The sequence below is a fragment of the Xiphophorus couchianus genome, chromosome 11 (genome assembly GCF_001444195.1).
Source record: "Xiphophorus couchianus chromosome 11, X_couchianus-1.0, whole genome shotgun sequence".
Lineage (NCBI taxonomy): Eukaryota > Metazoa > Chordata > Actinopteri > Cyprinodontiformes > Poeciliidae > Xiphophorus > Xiphophorus couchianus.
Window position 1 is genome coordinate 9,844,650 of NC_040238.1, and position 21,908 is coordinate 9,866,557.

Below are 21,908 nucleotides of genomic sequence, written 5' to 3' on the forward strand. Positions count from 1 at the left end.
CAGCTGGTTCCAAGATGTACATCACATAGTGCAGTACAAAGTGTTGGATGCAGTGATGTAAAGAACACTGCACTGTTCTTTACACAACAGCAATTTCTAGAACAAATGAGACTTTACCAGACTTTGTTCTATGGAAGAACTTGATTGGCTGGCACATAGTCCTAACTTCAACCTAATAGAACATCTTTGTTACATAATAGAGCATAGACTTAAAAATCAAACCTTTTTGTCCAACATCAGTCTCTCACCTCACAAATGAGCATCTGGGGAACCGATCAGAAAGTCTCATTAACACATTCATAAACTTTGTAGACATCCTTTTTAGAATAATGATTAAGACTGTTGTAATAAGCTATTAAATAATTAATCACACGATAACTCAAAGTGAGCTTGATCATTTTCATTCAGATTAATATTTTTTAAAGGGCAATTCTTCTTAGAGACATCATAATACATTTTATTTATGGCTTTGGTAGTGTGTGGTTTTTGCTTGTGATTTTTATGTATTGATTTTGGTTGTTTGATTTTGGATACTTAAAATATTTTCCGGTTCCAGTGTTAAGTGTTGTTTACAAACTTGCATTATCATGCCATTGTTCATATTGTACTTGAGAATGGTCTCAAAACAATGTTATTGTTTATTGCAATAATTGTACAGCAAACTTTGTCACCACGGCAGGCCTAGTTATTGTTGCTACAAATGGTGAGCTGACATCAATCAAACCCTATATATTAGTAATGAGATGTTATTCAACTTCATACGTGTGTGAGGTCAGACATATGCCTTCTGGAAGTAAGATGTTTATTATTTATCAGCAGTGATTTAGAATATTTCAGAAAAAACAAATAGGTCCTGAGATAGATTCTATATTTTTGTGTTCAGCTAATTTAATGCTAAAGGTTGAATCTATTATCTGTAGTAATAATCAGTTTTTATCCTACTAATCAAATAATGCACTATTTAACTTGCACCAGATAACATGTTACCACATTGTTTGTATTCATAAAATGCTGAGTAATACATTGTTATATTGCTGTGAACTGCTGCTAATAATCTGACCATGGGAGATACTGTATTTCCCACATTTTATTACATCATAATCCCTATATTGTTACTTGAGACCTTTTGTCAAGTATGATCCACCTGTCTCCCTGTGTCATAAACAGCTTTTTGGAGTTGTTTCCTGGAGGACGTGTAGGTTGCTGGTTGGTTGCAGTGGTGTGATGTACTATTTTAGGAAAATGTGGGCACTTTACATGCGTGTTTGTCTGCGGCGAAGCAGGAAAGCTGGAGCTAATTGTCTTGCCTGTGATGCTGCCGAAGAGAGAATGAGATGGAGAAAAAGCAGCAGATGGTGAGGCGAAACACAGAAGACAGGTACAATAATTGTGTCTCGTGGGGTTGACGTGGATCTGCTTGTGATCTGACAGAACAGAAAGGGGAAAAAAAGAGGAGTACAAAAGTTGCCTCTTCCTCTCACTCCAGGCTCCTGTTTGCTCTCAGCAGGAACACAGGAAACTGAAAAAGGGAGGTATTGACCCAAGGTGGTCTGATTTGCCCTTCTGTTTCTATCAGACAGGCTGAACTGCTAGGAGTAACAACCTTTCTTTTTCTTCAAACAAAGGCAGCACTGAATTAAAAAGAAAAGAAGAATATGACTTTATTTATTCATGATTTGCCTGGGACACGAAGTGCCCTAAAGCAGATGGAGCTACAGTGAGATGGATTTTCTTTTATTTAAGCAGGATATGTTTATCTAATTGAAGTTTTTTGTACCACTTTAACTCAGAATATTTCTCAACCCTTTAGCTAAAGAAACGTGATGTCAGTATTTAGAATTTAAGTTGCTTTTCTTGTAGAGTGCTTTAGATTTAATTATTGAAATGTTAAATAAATCATGTAATATTAGGTGCAATTAAATGTTCCACTATTTTAAAAAAATATTCAAAGTTAAAACCTGTTTCAATGCAAAACACAAGAGATGCACCTTTTTCACTTCTGATACCGGTGCACAGATATGAGGTTCAGATCATCGATCTGATTCAGAGAAACGTTTCTGAATTGACTGAGGTGTTTCTTTTTTTCAAACACAGACAAAAATGTAATGAATTACAAATTTATTTGACAACTCTGAACCAGTACAGCGCACTCAAATACACTAATAGTGCTTGGTCAAACATGCAAAACACAACGTTACTTTGTTCAGTCAGTGCAATTAGAAGTATAACAACTAATGTAAAGTAAATAATAAAGAAACTGACAAAAACAATAAGTTGAGACACATGGTCAAACATGTAAAAATAAGCTGCAGCAAACCTTTGAAGTGGTTTAGAAAGTACAATTAGGAATTCTAAATATACCCAATCTAGAATTTTTGTTCAATGTCGGTAGATATGTTAATGTCAGATGGGAGCATATCCACAAAACACAGCAGAATGAAATCCTTGATGATCTTCTAACAAACTTTCACTCTTTTGCTGCCGTTCTTTAAAAAGTTGCTTCTTTTGTTGCTGTTGTTTCTTGTTGACTTGACCATCTCTCTTCCTTCTAAGATCTTGTATGCTTCTTTAATCAAGTGAACCAAATACATTGGGAGCACTTAACATGGCAAATGGTGCTTAAATAATTAGCTAACACTTATTGCACTCATATGCATACTGTGAACTGTGGTACTGTCATAGCAATAAATATGTCATGTGCTGCACTGCCCTAATTAAGAGCGACATCTTGCTTGCTTGTCCATTTAGGAGACCTGTTATTCCACCAACTGCCTACAGTTCATCTTCAAAATTAAAAAAGAAAAACAAGTTATCTATCAGAAGCAAGCTTTTAGATGTTGCTTTATTTTTCTATGTCTTACTTGGATCTTTCAGATCATTAAGTATAAAACCACAGTAAACAAACCTCTAAAATGCTGCTTCTCCTTGTCTCTTGTGAAAGGTCCTTCAACTGCAGATCAAGTTCTTTGTACAAATTGATTAGAAGATGAGAAAAAATTAAAAACAAAATGTTTATCTATTGAAACCACATTTTGCACTTGAAACGTTTTATTTTGTTAATATAGGAAGTTTTACATTTCATACAATGGAAACAGACACAGCTAGTGAAAGAAAATCATCTGTTAACAATAAAATATGACGTTAGTGAAAACTTCCCAACAGCATATATTGTTATTCATTGTTCCAGTTGTTGAATGTTTTATTTTCTTTCATGCTGTTTGTCTCCTGGAGTGTTTTGCATTGTTTGCTTTATTCAATTGAATTCTTCAAGATATGAAACTATTAATCCCCGACTTTAGTCAGGTGAATCTGAATGGAGTTAGAATAAAGCCAAACATTTTCTTTATTCATAATATATATGATATTTAACCCAGAAACATTAGATTAAGTAGGGACTTCATGAAGAACTCTGAGCCATGTCAGCGCTGGTACTGTGCAGCATCCTCTTGCAGCTGCTGAGGGTTTAAAGGCTGCCACAGCATCAGGCTCTCTATCTGACCATAAAGCAGACATAATCTGCTGTTGGCCAGATTAACAGAAGACTACTGCAGCATGGAAACTAGGTTAGGCAGCCAGCATTTTAGAAAAACTCAACATAATCTGGAAATCCCTCAATCGAGGTCATTGGGAGGAAAACCAGTCACTTTGATTCTACTGCTCACCATAAAGTCTTAACTCGGCTGGTTGGACCAGGTACGTTTGCTTTTGATGGAAGATGTTCCTTTTTTCTTATTTCTGAAATTATTGTTTTAAAATGTATAAAAACCTTATTTATTTATTTTTGTCTAAAAAGCACAGAACACTTAAATACACTAATAGCTTCACAAGCTTGGTCAAGCTTGTAAACTCAACATAAATTTAATTTGTGAAATTAGGATTATAATTGCCAATGTGAGATAAATCACAAAGAAACTGAAACTGACAGAAACAGGTTGACTGCCTTGGTCAAACATGCAAAAAAGAAACTGCAATAAGCATTTTTTTTTCCAAACGGTTCAGTAAGTGCAATTAGGAATGCTAAATTTAATGTAGATAAATATCCAATCTAGAATAGTTTTTAATATTGGATTTGATAGTAATTGTATCTGTACTGTGAGTACAGATACAATTATTGTATCTGCCAAAATACCATTTTGGCCGGTCTTCCAAAATGGGGGGTGGTTTATTGGTGCCCCATATTTAAAATCTGATAGGGAAAGAGAGCTTGTTTTAGTTTGTGATACAGGGATTAAAACAACTGTACAAATAGTTTATGCAGCTATATCCAAAATCTATAACTGTATTTAAAATTTAATTGGGATCATTTTCACATTGAACGTCAGGAACATCTTCATCTGATTAAAACAATAAAAATCACTCCCTGAAATAATTTTGTTCAAATATATTTTCCTAAGTTGTAAACTGTGTGAAAGCGAATGGGATTTAGTATCAGACGTTGCATCCATTTAACACCATGTTTGTGTGGTTCCAGCTGGCTGCTGGTGGCTGCAGCGCCGCTTCTTCTACAGCGAAATGGCAGATGAGTCTCCCAGGCACAGAGTACATTTAGAGCCATCTGGTGTACACAAATGAAAGAGTATGCTGCGAGAGACACAAGAAAAATGCTGTGACCTTAACATAAAGCTGCAGAATTAAGAGATTTGGTGAAACGCAGCTGTTTTCCAACGTTGAAGATTATTGGGGAATATGCGCTATTAATTAAGGCAGGATTTCTGACTGCTCTGGAGTTTGAGATTGGGCTGCTGTAATTGCTCTGCTCTCTGTGAAATAAATAGTAAAATAGATTTGAACTCTTGGGTTTCTTGAGAAATTGATGGGAGATTGCTAAGAAAAACATCTGATCCTTTTCTTATGGTAGCTCCTTAAAAGTTTAAAGCTGAATTGATCCAAGTCTGTTAAAACAGGAGAAAAATTAAAGCAGCTTCAGGTTGGGTGATGACTAAATGTATCTGGCTCAGACAGAAAATTCACTGATTTCTTTTTTTTTCTGAAACCTTTGCTGCAGTTGATTTTCTCCTGTCTTTTCTATGTTTCTTGTTCAAAGAGTCTGCTGACTCAGCGCTTTTATTGTTTGTAAGAAGGAAAAAGTGGCCTGTTTTGATGTTAAAATGATTCCAGTAGAGTTACATCTATATACACTTTACTCAATATTTTTACAGCTCATCATTTTGGCAGAATGAAAGCTTTTGAAGGCAGGCCTTTATAAAGTCCATTTAGCTTATCCTATGGGATCACTTTATGTTATGTTTACCGTCAAAGATCCACCAATCAGAATTTTGTGGCCATTTTCCAATCTTTTGTATCTTTAAAGCTTTGACTTGCTGATTTTATACCAAATGGATGTGCAACCACTTGTATCCTCAAGGCTACACCAATAAGGGCCAAAACAGACTTCTTTTACAGAAATCGTAGTTTTGAAAGCAGTTCCCAAAAATTCCCCCCAAAAAATGTAAATTTGAAATATACCATTGTAGAATGTTTTTTGGTCAACAAACTTACTTATTGTTCTACAACATAGTATGAATCAGTGCTTGTGCAGCTGTCCTACCAGATGATTAGCCCTGTAGAAAAACATTTTAAAAGTCATTTTAAGGTAAGAACTCCGGTCTGCCTAAAAACCCAGGTCTCTCTTTGGTTAATTTGAACTCTGGAACGATTCAAATGCATATGTGGATAGAAATAGACCACAGACCACTCCGAAAGCAAGACACAGACTATAGCGCTGGGGATTCTGGGTAAATGCAAAAAAAACAAACGCTCAAGTCAAGGGCTAGTGGGAGAAATGACTACTGGTCTTTCATCAAAGATGAGCAATTCCTACAACTGCTAAAATGTGACGCTACTACATTTTTTTAACATTTTGTTCTCATGTCTTCTTCAGAGGTTTTCATGTCATTTCCTTCAGTAGACTTTGATTCAGCGTCACCACAGGCAACGGGGGGAACAGGTTTTTCAATAGTTCGGTTCGTTTGACACAGTGTCGTGTGAAAGTGTAAATGTAACAATTGTTGCAATTTTGGTCCCCATAGTTCAACACGTTTATTTTGTACAACTGTACAGCTAGAGGACTCTTAAATCTTAAAATCGCTAAATACCATTCTCTGATAAATATTCAACATTTTGAGGATCAAAGTTAAAATAAAAAAATGCTTGCACTGAAGCTGACTATTTTCTTGGTATGACCACCACCTCACAGTTTGACCAGACAGATTGAAAAGCATTCCATATACTTTCCCACTTTTTTTCAGAGCAGCCTCATGGTGACTAAACCCTGGGAAATGTTAGACTTCACTTGCTGAACAAGACAACCTGAATGCTCCTTTCACCATTCTGTCAATGAAGGGAGGAAACCATCAGCATGGCTTGTGTTGAGCCGTCCGGTGTGAGACGTTCATGTGCTGAGTGGCAGTTTGGACAGAACTAATGTTATCTCAGATTGACAATGTGTGTGTCCATATCCTGTGCAAATATGCTCAGAAATGTGTGGACTGAAACTATAAGTCTCTTTTTATGAAACTATATGCAAACACTGACCACTAAAAGGCTACATTAAATTTAATGAGGCCTCATGCTGCCTGCTGACAGGAGATATGCTCCTATACTTTTGGGCTCTCTGAGCTTCCGTTCCAACCTGCAGTGTGTGCATTATTGTATTCTTTTTTGTGTGTCACTTTAAAGACTTTACATTCCCATCAGTTGCTCTGAGAATGTTGAATGGAGACAACACAGCCACTGAGGATCGCGTTGTCACTCCTTCAGTGTCCTATCAGTGTTTTTCTGCTGCGTCTTGAATATTAACAGAGCGGAAAAGTGCCCACAGTGGAATGAGTCTGTGTCAGCCTGGAGCCTTAGCTTTGTGATGATAGCGACTTGCAGAGTAGGGGAAGGCAATTCTCCGTTGTGTGGTGCAGCAGAGAAACAGATGATTGTGCTTGGCCTTGTTTTCAGCTCAGTTTCAGAGGCTCATCTGGGCTGGTGGGGCTTTGTGAGTCTGTTGGCAGTGAGGCTATATTACTTAGATCTGGATGAGATGAATTTAACTCCATCTTCCAAAAGTTTATCACATTCACATTGTTAATAACTCATAGCTAGAGTCAAAAAAACATGTAGTAAAACTATGTTTTAAACGCAATTTATTTGTATTGGTGGGGGAAATGTCCATCTTCCATTAAAAAAAAAAACATAAATAAACAAATGTGTGGCGGAGCGCATTGTGACGGCACGTAGCTGGTAGATGAGTTTCTGTGTGCGACGAAAGAAGGAGTCAAATCCTATTGCTAACATGAACACAAGACCTATAAAATGGAGAGTTCATCTATTAAACTGACTGGAGATGAATACATAAACGAAAAGCTGGAGTATAGACATTTTTTTTATAAGCGTATTTGTGAGCCTGCCTCTTTATTATTGAATTGAATATAATTTCTGATTTTTGTATAACTTTTCTTCAGGTTAACTTAGAAAGTGAGCTATTATTGTTTCAGGTTGATTTTCTAAACTACAGAAAAGTTGTTGTTGGGGAAGCTCAAATGTGAAAAATTGGATTGATGTTGATATCTGATATTAACTCTACTGTTATGTGAGATTTACCAATGTTTTATTTAATCTTCTTATTTTATCCGATTACTCGATTAATCGTAAGAATAATCAATAGATTACTCGATTACTAACATATTTGTTTACAGCAGCCCTACTGCCATATGATTAGACACTATTTTTTACATTTTCAGAAATGAAACCTTTCAGTCGTTGATAAAGAGAGAAGTTTATGGTCAAAGTAATTTAAATAAAGTTGGGTTAAGATTGGAATCTGTACTAAACTAGTGATGTTCCAGATTATGTGTTTCATCCATGATTCATGCAAAGTTTCTCTTTCTGACCCGAGTGTTCTAATGTTTAAATGGATTTTAGAAAGTCTTCCTGTTTGACTGTTTTATGGTGGCATTATTGAGTTTGCAATTGTTTTTCTATGTGATTCTTTTTCACGCTCAACCTTTCACTGTCTGTCTCAATTTCTGTCTTTGGTCTCAGTACCCACCCACATTCTACTTCCACAAAACCAAACATGTGCACGCATTAGCTGAGAAGTCCACCCCCCCCTCTCCTTGTCTTGTTTTTCAAGGTCTTGTCGAGCAGCGCAAAACGCCCCGGAGGAATATCATGGCGACGTGCGATGAAATTTTAATCAGGAGGAAATGGGGCGGCACGCTCTTGCTTCTCTTTAGTATAAATTTGCTCAGATGGACTCCTGCTGCTTGTCAGACCCTTATGTGACACACCGAGGGTGTCTGCTTGCGATGGAGTAAGAAAATGCGAGGTCAAATTAAGGGAGGGTTGGATAGAAAGAAGGAAATTGGGAGTAGAGTAGCAGGGGTTTCTATATGAAGCTCCTTCACACCATCATTCTATATTAGGAAGCTTTTTGTTCATTGTGCAAGCAGCCTGGAGCTTTTTAATATGTCCTTTCGACTTAGACAGTTGGATATTGCATAAAGGGAGGATTGAGCGAGTGCACGTCAAAGCTTTCATTGGAAGAGTCAGAATAATGTGGGCTAATAAGCTACTTTTAATGTCAGCAGTAGCATAAATCACAATGCCAGAGGAAAGAAGTCGCCACCTGCATTTTGCCAAGCAGACGGCACAAGCTTTACTTTGGAAGAAAACTGCAGCGATTACAGATACATTATAGGTATCCACATCGTACTTAACCCAAACTGGCTCTGTAACCCTTTAAAAACTGATAGAAGGCTCTTGAAAAACCCATCATGTCTACTGTACAAGCCTGCAGAGGTACCAGCATGATCCAATGTTTTTTTCTGGTTTGCAGTAATCAGCAATCAATCAGGTCCACTGGGTGCCTGATCAGGTTTCATAACAAAACCAACCTATAGTGACATGGATAAATTTCCATAGGTGAGTGCCATTTTTTATCAGACTTCATTCACTTGTTGCACTAAACAGAAATAAATGGTCATGATACATTTTAATTACATTTTTGCTGCAGTGAACTCTTGCCAAACTTCAAATTAAAGATTGTCCAGCAAGGTGAAGAAAGTTTATTTATATAACTCGAGTGACACACAAGGCATTCATAAAATGAAGAAAAGAACATTTTAAAGTATGTGAGCTGTGTATGTACGTATGTATGTACAAATTTTCACTGGGGTGACCTGGAAAACGTTTAGGTTGGCACAAAATCATTTTACACATCAATAAATATGTTGACATCAGCATGCAAACTGTGTGAGATGTTAAATAAAAGAAGACCGAGAACAGAGCCCTGAGGAACCCCACAGTGATTTTTTTTTTGTTCTCCCAAATTAATTTTTACTAAATGACATAATGTAATAAGTAGGAACAAAATATAACTGTCTAATTTTTACTACGTTTTTTTTATGCTTAGATAGATTTGTCCTGATGTTCTACAAAAAAAACAATAGTCATACATAAAGTCTGTCTAAAAACCTTGCAAGCTCTCAGTTATATCATTACTTTGCTATTCAGTGTCCTGTTCCACCAATTCTGCGTTTGGATTATTAATTCACTGTATGTCATGCACTCCGTGATGTCACATGCACTTAAAGTGTTCGACTAATTGCTGCCCCCCTCCTTTTCGAGCTAATTATTTCTCCATTGTCTTGTGATCCGGTAATCATGACACAGAATCACTGAAAAGCGCTCTGCGTGTGGAACGAGCGAGTGAAAGAAGTACCAGCTTTCGTCTTTGTGTGCCGAGCTGCGACGTATCTCTGTATGTGTGTGGTTGTGTATAGAAAGCCTCAACAGAGTTGATTGTCGCAGCATTGATATTCCCCTCACAGGGTTGTCAAGCATGAAATAGAAGAGTGTGCTTTCTGTGGATGAACTCTCAGCAGAGCACTGTTAGATAGTGAGTGCTGAAGCCTTGGAGAAATAACGTAGCTGAAACAGATAGTGACTTAGGATCAAGGGAAGATAAATCTCATTGAGTGTATGGCGTGGTTGTAAAACCAGAGAACATTTAGTTCATTTTAAAACCCCGTCCCTCAAACTCCATTTTGATGATTTTTTTAAAAAAAAGTTTTTTGTGATTAATTTGGAACAGACTATTGCTTTGGTTGAACTTTGTTGGGAAATAATAAAAAAAAAATCTTCATTTCAAAACCACGTGTGTTAATAACCCTGTCATGTTAAATTAAAGCTCAAGATTTATTTTGCAAGATCTCAATATCATGAAAGCAGGATTCAGTATTCTTTCAAACATGCTGAGTCGCATTACTGTTTTGTTGACATTGTTATAACCAAATAACCAAAGCAAGAGTGATTAATTGAGATGCTCGGTTGGCTTGTTCTGAAGACTGATTATGTCCACAAGAACTTCTTTTTCAGTCAGAAATGCTTTGGTTTTCTGGCTGCAGAAACATTCTCCCAACATTCAACTTCTTCTTCAATATCTTCGTTCATAATTCATTGCATTTAATTTTCAAGTAACATACATTGTGATCGTATTTCCTCCCTGTGAAACTTGTTGCTACAACTGTAACCAAGTTACATTGATTAAATGCAAAGTATTGAATCGAATAGATTCCCTCCAGACATTTTACAGCCAAGTTCTCTATCAGCCCTAATTGTGAGTATTTTTCTTTGCAGGGGGTGAACAGGGTGGGGAAGGACGCCAGAGTGGGACGCGATGGTGTACGACGGAAAGACTGGCATGACTATGAGACGATCAGAAGAGATGCCACTCGATCTGGTTGGTTCAAACCATCTCTTGGTCCCTCCTCATGTTTCTCTTATGCACACCAGGTCCTGTTTTTTCTGTGATGTAAATCTAATGTCAAAATATAGTTTACACCATTAACCACAATCATCAACTGGGTGTAATTTACTACTCCAGGGATATCAGTTTGTGAATGAGCTGAGATGACTTGGCTTGATTAAGGTCTCTGGGGATCCAGAATCTCTGATTATTGTTTTTGTCTGAAAAGTCATACGTTTGGATGTATTTGTCAGCCTCTCTAATGGCAGGGAAAAATGTGACACTAAACGATTTTTAGACCTTTGTAGTGGTAGACAAAATCAGTTTCCCACGCAAGTATCTTTACTCCTGACTCCAAAAGTATTTAATTTAATGCTGTTACCTTTTTTGCATTTCTTTGCTATCCTGTAGGTTTTAAATGGTCCCTAAATATAGGAACCTGTCTTCGTCTTTGGGGAAACCTCCTTTTATAAAGCTCTTTTTCATCAACACAGTCACACAAGACATACTATTTGACCTTATCTTTGTTTACCCTTTGAGGAACAAAAAAGTAGCTACAATAACTTTTGAGAATAATAAAACGGCCCTTTTTGTCTTGATGTTCAATTTCTTTTCTGCCTAAAGGAAAGAAAACAGCAACAACTGCAGTTTGAGGGTTTTATCTGACATTGTGTTCATGACGTGATGGTGTGTGCACATGTTTTAGGAAACGGTGAGCAGGGAAAGCCGTTCCCACTGACAGATGCTGACAGGGTGGACCAGGCCTACAGGGAGAACGGCTTCAACATCTACGTTAGCGACAGGATCTCCCTGAATCGCTCTGTTCCCGACATACGGCATCCCAAGTGAGTTGAGCACCAGCGTAGTCAAAAGAAAGTTTAAAACTTTTCTTGTGCAAAAAGCTGTGAACAAATGTTGCTTCCAAACAGATTTTCTTATCATAATTTGCAAGGCACTGGGGTTTCAAAGAGCTGGGTTGATTAGTTTGTCTGCTGAGCTCAATTAAAGGAAATCTACTTAAGAAGGATGTTCCACATTATTAAGCAGGCCACAGGTTTCAAGCAATATGGGAAAGAGAAAGAATCTCTCTGCTGATGAAAATCATCAGATAGTGTAGAGCCGTATGACAAGGTATAAAAACATTAGATATATAACGAAAACTGAAGCGTTATCATCGTACTGTGAAGAGATTTGTGGCTGATTCAGAACAAAGATGGGTTTGTACAGATAAAGGCAAAATGAGGAAGGTTTCTGTTAGACAAATTCATCAGATTAAGAGAGCAGCTGTTAAAATACCTTTACAAAGCAGCAAACAGTTATTTGAAGCTGCTGGTGCCTCTGGAACCTCAAGGTGGAGGATCCTCCAGAGGCTTGTGGTGCATCAACCTACTATTCAGCCACTGCTAACCAGAGCTGACAAGCAGAAACGGTGGCAGTGGGTCCAGCCGTACATGAAGATTAATTTTCAAACAGACTTGTTCACTGATGACTACTGTGCAACCCTGGATGGTCCAGATAGACGCAGTAGTGGATTGGTGGTGGATGGTCACCACGGCCCAAAACAGCTGTGACGTCAGTAAGGAGGTGGTGGAGTCATTTTTTGGGCCGAAGTCATGAGGAGAGAGCTGGTCAGCCCCTTCAGAGTCCATGAAGGTGTGAAAATGACCTCAGCAAAGTACATGGACTTTCTGACTGATCACTTTCTTTCATGTTTCAAAAAGAAGAGCCGCACCTTCTGTAGCAAAACCATCTTCATGCATGACAATGCACCATCTCATGCTGCAAGGAATACCACTGTGTCATTGGCTGCTATGGGCATGAAAGGGGAGAAACTCATGGTGTGGTCACCATCCTCCTCTGACCTCAACCCTATTGAGAACCTTTGGAGTTTCCTCAAGCAGAAGATCTGAGGGTGGAATGCAGTTCATATCAAACCAGCAGCTCTGGGAAGATATTCTGACAACCTGCAAAAAAATTCAAGCAAAAACTCCAAAAAACTCACAAGTTCAATGGATGCAAGAATTGTGCTGTGATATCAAAGAAGGTCCTATGTTAACATGGAACTCGGTCTGTTAAGATGTTTTTGATTGAAAATAGAAAATCTGCTGTGCATAATAATTTGGAACAGTGCATTTTTTATTTTTGAAATAAAGTACTGTTCTCATGGGGAGCTTTGTTCAGTAAAATTTGAGTTATACTGTAATAGTTCATGACTTGAAAATTATACTGACCATCATTTGCATTGACCATTTAAGAAAATGTGAGTAAATGTCACTTGCATAATAATTTGGAATATGGTGTCGATTCAAACCTACTACTACTAATAAATAACCTACAACACATTTTATTTCACTCTCTGTGTTCATTACATTTAATAGGGTAGTTTGAATAAAACTAATCAGATGACTTTGTATGTGTGACAGAGGTTAGAATGAATTTTGAAATTGGTCAAAATCTTAACAGCAGGTTAGACTTTAAAGTGGAAAAGAAAATGTTTCTATCATATATTTAAAGCTTGATAAGTACAGGCTTTAACTTGTATCTATGACGTTGTAGGTTAAAACCTGTAAGCTGTTAATTTTACCGGCAGACATAGTAACTTGTGCAGCTTGTAATTTTTCCAGTTTTGCTCCTTTTTGTAGTGAAGACATTAGTCTGTTTGGCCTTTAAGAAAATGGGTATTTTTGTCCTACAATGAGAAGTGTTTAGTAGAATTTGCCTCCTTTATTTGTTATTCAATAGGGGTGGAAGCTGTGCAGAACTCCACACAACTGGAGGTAATGATGCATTAAATTGATAAACAAAATTTTAGCATCTTGAAACTTTAGATATATTTTTTAAATATTTATTGGCACTAGTGGCAAAAACTCTGAAGTGTGTGAAGAGAACCCATTCATACATTAACCTCTGTCACTTTTGCAAAAGGTAGCAATTGTACAACTATTTATGTTACAAATACCAGACGATTTAGCACACATTATTTCAAAGGAAACATGTCTTGGTTTGAACTGGAGTGAGCTTCTGTTCCAGACCATAATAAATTACTGTAGGCAATATAATGAAATTTCACTTGTGTAAACCGAGCATTGCTGTAGCATTAGATTAAGTAGCGTTATTTTGGATCAGTGTCATAGCACTTTGTCTATGAGCTGTGAAATTTGTCCCAAAATATCTGGAGCCTGACTTGGTGCTGCAGTGTGACTTCTAGCTATTAGATGTTTGCAGATGTAAATTAATCTTGGATGTTTGGACTTTTGTGAAACTCTGAATTGAATTTTTCTGAAAGAACTATTACAGATCTTTTTATTCAACCTGAAATTTAAATTTAAAATTAACATTTTTCATTAAACATTTACAGTGAAAATCAAACACAAACCATTAAATGTTGCCCCAAATAACAAAGCTTCCTCTCTTTCTGGATAAAAAGAAACCAATTTTCAGAAGTTTTCCATTTTTTTTTAACCAATGTTTTTGTTCACATTTAATTTTGCTGAAGATGTAAAAATTCAGCTCTCCAACAGATGTGGTCTTGTTAATGATTTCCACCTTATCTTAGTCTGCCATATCAGCCTGTAAAATGGTGACAGCACAAAAGAACCCACCTCTTTTTAAGATGCACACCTCACTTTACCCCAGGCACACAAAAAAATAGTCATTTCTCAACAAAAATAATTACACCTTGGGCCGGTGTGTGCAGTTTTATCTGAATCAGGGCTGAAATGGGCCACGGAGGGCCAAACGTCTGCAGGTTTTCATTCCACCCAAAGACCACAGCAGTTTATTTTACAGATTGGCACTCCATCTACCAGAGAGGGGAGAAATTAATCACCTGCTGAAGTTATCCGTTGTATTGAAAACATAAACACTCTTAGTTCAGTTAGTGCAGGTTGTTGTTGATTTTCTAAAAAAAAAAAAAAAGGTATGCTATTAAACACAAGTGTCTGAGCGTAAAATACATTTATTGTAAAAGAGCAACAAGGGCAGGCAGTCAGAAAAGAGATGCATCTATTGGAAATATAGAAGTTTTATAATTCCAGTCTTGGTTGAAGGTAGTGCATGTCTTATTTATTTGTTTTCCTTATAACGCCATGCCGTTACTGTAAATAAGAAAATGTCCTTAATAACTCACCTGGTTAAATAAAAACAAATGAATGAGTAAAAAATATTGTGCTGCTCACACATGAGGCAATTATTTTCCCTGATTAGGCAGAAGATAAAGGATGGATTAATATATGAACATTAGTGCTTACTCAGTGTCTGTGTGTTTTAACTGTGGTTAGTAGATCAGTTCCATAACTTTTAGATTTCCACATGACTTTAAACATTAGCCAATCCACCATCTTCCACGACCAATAACATTAACCTGAAAACATATAACTGATCACCTTGTTGTGATACGTTTGGCTGAATGTTTAGACAGCACTTTATGCCTCCATAAAACATATATTTTTGTAAATGTTCACTAGCTTTCCCTTACTTTGTTTTTAAACATCTTAATGTGGCTAAGTTTGAGGCTTCCTCCTTCAACACAGAGTTGTTGAAGGACAACATTTACTGTCAGTGTGACCTGCTGACATTTCTATAAGGTACGTTTACTAATCAGAAAAAAATATTTATTTTACCGACAGGCAATCACTGATCAGGGCCTGTCAGGATACAATCAGTCCAGATAAATTAGCAGTTCCAAATGAAAAGTGGCAGATTGTTGCCGGCAGCCCATTTTAACTGCAGCTCTCATTCACAGTAAGCTCTTCCAAACCCCAGCAGGGTGATGCATTTAAAAACCGATCCTGCTTAGAGACCATATGGACATCTGATTGCAGTGCAGACAGGTGAGTTTGTTCCCACAGACCTGTGACTTATCAGAAGAGAAGTCCTAAAAAAATAGACCAGAAATATTATAAATACAGCCGTCTAAACGTCTCCTGACCCACTTCGTCTCAGATCAGCCTTCAGCGCCTTCCTCTGCCTGACAGGTGCTTCTTTCTGACCTCCACTGTCACTTTCATGTGGAAAGCAGTTTTAAACGCTTTCACTCTCAAGGTCCCCTCTTTACGTTTTATGCTCTCTCTCATTTTTATCCCTCAGACTTATAAATCTCCCACATCCTGTGACCTTATGTGGATCCTTTTTTACATCAAACATGCTTTCCATCCCACGTGCCGCAGTCTCCACCAGGGTGGCGTCACTGAAGTGCACTCTATCAAACAGATCCCGTTATTGCTCCCACGGTGCAGCTGTCAAAAAATTGCAGTTCAACTTTGCAAACTCAAGGTGGACTAAGTGGTTTTTATTTTTTAATTTATTTTACTGCAGTAAAACTCTGAAAAGCATGACTGAAAGATATTCAGTAAATGCTTAAACATCTTGGCAAAACATATGCCTTCATTTTGGTGGAATTTTAATATTTTCACTTTGTGAAACCGTCTTGTGCCACGACATGTCATCACTCTCTAAAGAATGGTTTTTGCTTTGTCTGTCCTGGCAAGATCTAAATGACAATCAGGCTCAACAGAAATGGTTTGGGGCTTAAATCTTTTCAACAGAACCACGTATTGTCAGGTTGTTGGGCCGACAATCTGGATGTTGGCATCAGTTAGACCAGTCGAAGCGACAGGAGAGTGACAGGTGTCTGACAACCGTGTGCCACCTGGGTTCTCTGCGGGCCAGGGTCCTTCCTGCAGCTTTCATTCACTTGTCTCGCTCGCGCTCGCTACAAGAATGATGCGATGGGGAGACGCAGTGAGAGCCAGTCGGGCCTGAGAGCCTCAGAGGTAATTACAGTCTCTGCAGATTCCCCTTCTGATCTCACAGAGAGCGTACAGAGAGGGAAGAGAAAAGAGAAAGCAACTGAAGGGCAAAGCAGCAGGTGGTATGCTTCATTACATCCTATTAAAAGAGCAACACATTGTTCAGGTTGGACTGCTGCAGAGCACAGCTATACAATTAGGTAAAGGCCAGTGTCACGGGAAGGAGAAGGCTTCTTTTTCTCTGTCAATTAGCATTTCAAATATGGCAATAATGACCTAAAAAATAATATAAAAAGTAGTAATGACATGGAAATGTTGTGTCCAACACGTTTATTATAGTCTGGCCATTGCCTTCCTATGCAATTCCACTCTATTGTCATCTCCCTTCAGTGCTCTGTCTGGGATTTCTCCCATTGAGCTGGATTTCTCTGGCTGAGTATCAGCCAGAGCAATTAGCAAACAGAAGTTTTGGAATGGCAGTGGAGGAAATACCAGTCATATAGTTTGTGTTGACCACACGTCCAAGTATTTAGCTGAAGTCAAAGCAAGAAAAGTGTGTAAGACATTTTTTTGCTGGAAAAGATGTTGTGGCTCTACTTCATTGCGTTGGAGCATTAGATGTTACGGCCAAATGTGAGTTCTTGTTTCTTTGCTAATCTTGAAGCTCGGATGTTTTTTGCTTTGGTTTCAAATCAAATTGTCAAAAAGTGAAAAACGACCTCTGGAGTTTTAAATATGGCCATTCAAATGAGCCCTCCTTCTGAAGTGATGCTATGTAATACTACAAATGGATATAATATTATCACCAAATAAATGTGTTTAATTTATTTCAACAATGAAGCTCATGGATTTATTACACAAAGCATGATTTATTTCAAGCATTTCTACCTGAATTTTGTTTACAACTAATAAACACCGATATTGACCATCTCAGGCTTAAAGCTCTGCACACAGTCAACTCTTTTCCCTGTGGAGAAGCACTAGCTTAGGTTCTGTCATCCAAGAGTAGCTCGGTCATCCTCTCTGTAAAGCTGAGATCAGCCACTTTTTGGAGGAAGCCGATTGTATCTGGCATCTTGTTTTTCTGCTAATTACCCATATCTCATAATCCAGAGGTTGGAGTCAGAATATGGACTGGTAAATCACCAGCTAGCTTTGTGCCTCAACTTTTTCTTTGCTATGACAGACTGCAGCGGTGCCCCACAAGTCTACCCATCACTCGCTCTATCCTTTCACCACTCATGAACTAGATATTGAGATATTTGAACTCTTTTCCTTGAAGCACATACTGACCCTCAACGTAGAGGAAACCTTTGCTATTGGAGAATTTTGTCCTCAAACTTACTAACTCTCACCCTGGCTGCTTCAAACCTAGCTGCACACCTCTCCAGTCCTGAGAACAAGCTTAAACTACTGCCTAGAATGTGGACACAACGTTTGCTTTGCGTATACATGGACTGGAAAGACCTTAAACAAACCCAGGCACTTGGTACATACATGCCACACCCCACAAGATGCCTTGAAGGAAACGGACATACATCTTCTCAGAAAAATGTGACTCCCTTAGCAATTCTGCAAGGGTGAAAATATGGTTTGCTGTTCTAGAACTCAGGACTAAACCCACGTTTCAAAAGCCATGCTGAATCGGAGATTCTGAAATCAGTCACAGATGTGATGTTAAACACTCTTAAATAGGTAAGTAGAGGCAGGACTGAGAAATGGGATCCCTTGGTAGTTAGAACAGTTTCTGATGTGGACCACATCCATCCATGTCGGTCACTCTACAGATATGTTCCCAGGCCTGTTTGACATTGAAGCGCCATGTCAACCATGACAGCAACACAACGTTCAGAACATTCTGCATCTTCGTATGAATCTTGTCAACTGCCGTCTACATGTCCTTAAAAACCAAGAATTTGTACAAAATGTCTTGATACATGCCGACATCTTTAACACATCTTTGTCTATATTTTGTGTGTGTTTGCAGCTGCAAGAAGAAGTTGTACTCAGAGAAGCTGCCCAACACCAGCATCATCATCCCGTTTCATAACGAGGGCTGGTCGTCTCTGCTGAGGACCGTTCACAGCATACTCAACCGCTCTCCTCCAGAGCTGATTGCAGAAATCATCCTGGTTGATGACTTCAGCGACAAAGGTACACATGGAATTCAAAACACCCAGACATGCCCACACAGACTCTCATTAGCACAGCTGCCATTGTTGGGATCTGACGCTAATGTTTGTATTTTTACTGGACCATGTCTTCTTTTTTCATATCTCTTACTTTGCATACAGACATCTGCTCATGCTCACAACACAAACCACTGAGTCATTTGTTTGCCAAGTCTGTTGACTGTTAGACAAATAATGATCTGCTCAGAAATAAAAGCACCAGCTTGTTTCTGCAGGGGACCAAATGGATTCTCTAGACACTTGTGTGTGTACTTCATAAACTAAACAGGAACAGACAGACGTGCCGGTGAGTCACAGCTTTTGAGACTCGTCCTGCAGGTCTCGTTTAGGATACACAGAATATTTACAACATCAGATATATGAGACATTTATTTATCTTCCCTCAAAATGAAAATGAATGTCCATGTCAGCCTTTCTTGTTTCATTTGCTGGAAAACTACTTGTTTTCAGGATTTGTGATGTGTAGAAGTGCATTATTGACTACAAAAATGTTTGAAAAGTCTTCAGATTTTGGTTTTGAATACAAAAGTATGTTTTCAGTGAGGCTATTTCCAACCTCAAAGAAATGTCAAGCTTTTGAAAACATTTTACAGTGCAGTTAAAGCTTGATAAATACTGTCCGCTATATATACTGTATTGATTCCACTGCTGGACATTTCAGCAGTTCATCTATGCATTTTGCTTCCCCGTGCTGCCTTTTAGTTTGAATGTTTTAGAAGTGCTCAACAAACAAATCCACAAATAAGCAATGTTTCCTAGAATGAATCGGAGACCCCTCTACAGAGATTGGATAGTCAGGAGAACAAGTTGGCAGTGCCAGTTCTTTACCACACCTACTGATGAAACCTCCACTAGGTGAAGTATTGGATTAGTGCCCAACCTCAACATGTGCACAAAGTGCACTGAGAAGAGCTTTGACCTGCTAATATCTTAGCTATTTTCTGATAACAGTCAAATCATTTCTTTAAGTACTAAACTTTATTTGAACCTGCTCCTAATGCACCATCTACTTTTTTCTTTGAACTGATATGATCTGTCAGTTTTTTAAATATGCTAACCTTTTCTAACTTTCATTTTTTAAACAAACTATCAGCGTGGAACCTGGGAGCGTACAGTGACGATGTGACCCTGCTGCTGTTGGCGAGGTTACTGCAGAATAATAATACAGTTTGTCTCACGACAGCAGCTTAATCGGTTTGAACTCTGGAGTTAAGCTCCAGCTTTGAACTCTTGCATAATAAATCTAGGAACAAGTGTGGCGTTATCAGAGTAGATGTGAGAACAAGATATTCATCATGGGCCCGTTTCATGGAGACTGCAGGATGCATAATTTCCTGTCCTCTTTCCTATTACCTTAGATATTAAATAATGTACTGGGGTTATACAGGGAGAGGGTGGGAAAGGGCTTTTTATTATGAGTTCAGCAGCTAGCTGCTGTTTCGTTTTTCCAGTGCTGTCACTTCCATCATCATGGTGTGAAAATCTGTTAGCTCATCGTACCCTGGCCCATGTCTTTAATTGACACATTCGTTTTGTCGCCTCACCAGTGACACATGGATAACAACAATGTTTTTCAAAGTTTTATTTTCTGACTGGCTAATTAGTAACCTCTTCCCGCATTATGTTGTGTAATTATAACCTTGCTGCAGAGCTGTGTTTCAGAACATTAATATCATAATTATTGCATCTGTTTAGATTTGACTCTGAGGATACCTGATGGTTCATATTTGTTTGTGTTCTTACTTAGCTCAGCTGTAGCTCTCCTTATGGGGAAGGAAACACTCAGCATCAGTGACTCATGCCTGGGGCATAACATAATGAAGTAGACCAACATTGGCTTTATGTTTGCCATGACACAACATTCACATCAGATCCTATACATTTTATTTCTCATTTCTTTGCACTTTTCTTCCAGACAGACATTCTTTTTATTATTTTAAAGTGGTTTTGATCAATAGTTCTTCTGGCTTTATCACATTCTATCAGTTTTTTGTCCAACTTCGGCTGCTTTTTTATGTTATTGTGGTGAATTACAGTGCATTTCCATTCCAGAGTATGAGACAGACCAAAACAAAGCAAACTTTGCTTTGCCTAAAAAGTGGGTCTCAGTTTGGCTGAAGTGAACTCTGGTACCATTCAAATATATATGTGAACTACCAAGTGGACCGGAGACCGCTCCAAAAGCAGGAAGGGAACTATTGCACAGTGCATTCTGGGTAAATATAGCCAAAACAAACGCACAAGTCTGGCTCTAGCGAGATAAATGGCTCTTGGTGTTTTGCCAAAGACAAAAGAGAAATCTTGCAGCCTCTAAAATCTGATGCCATTTTATTTCTGTATGCATTTTGTGAAGAAGGTTTTCGTGTCATTTTCTTCAGTGGCTCTTGGTGCAGCGCCACCACAGGTGAGGGGATGAACAGGTTTTTCAAAGAGTTTGGTTTATTTGACACAGTGAAAGCGAACTTCAGCATCTGAAAATGTTACAAAATTTTGCAATTTTTGTCCCCAATTGAACCGATAAACTGTATTTAGAGCTTATATGTATTTTAGCATTAGTTTATTGTAAAATAAGTAGCTTCACAAAGCATAAGCTCCTTCCTTCTCTCCTCTTTTGTTTCATCATCTTACTTCTTCACTTGAGACGAAATGGTCCTCGTCTTTTCCATCACACCTGCTGAGTTGTTGCCCTGCAGCTGAAGCAGCATGAAATGGATGAGAACAAATATAAAATCAGTGAATTTAAAGAAAATCATATTGGAGCAAAAGCTTTTTTTTTCATTTGTATTGCTCATTTATCCGTGTTGGACTGAGCTGTTAACAAGTAGTCAGAAATGCTGCAGAAGTTTCAATCCTTGCTGTAGAGCACGTAACATAAAAGATTAATCGATGCGGATCAATCTGTGTTTCTAGGTTGAAGATGTACTTGAATTGGTTTGGAAACACTGGATTGAATAAAGCATACCATGAAGTGGTTGATGGGCAGAGTGAAGGTGAAAGTGGGTGGACTAAGTTCTCAAGTGGATGAGAGTTTCCAGCATTACTGTGGGAGTGATATGCAGGAGCAGATACACATCATTATTAAGCTGAGTGGGCAGATCCTACACACGAATTAAACACCAGGCGCCTCAGTCAGTGCTCCTACAGCTAAAACACCATATGCATTCACTATTGTTGGCCTTTGGAATTTGGGCAATAAGTTGAGAAAATTAAGCTCCATTTTACTGAACT

The 21,908-nt window shown here is 38.1% G+C and overlaps 1 protein-coding gene across 1 annotated transcript in view; it reads left to right on the forward strand.

The window, feature by feature from the left end:
- Positions 1–21,908, forward strand: part of LOC114153472 (polypeptide N-acetylgalactosaminyltransferase 10) — a 99,498-nt gene that overhangs the window by 24,089 nt on the left and 53,501 nt on the right. The window contains exons 2-4 of the mRNA XM_028032045.1: positions 10,630–10,732; positions 11,445–11,583; positions 18,476–18,642. Of these exons, the coding sequence (XP_027887846.1) occupies positions 10,630–10,732; positions 11,445–11,583; positions 18,476–18,642 (409 nt within the window). The remainder of the gene's footprint in view (positions 1–10,629; positions 10,733–11,444; positions 11,584–18,475; positions 18,643–21,908) is intronic.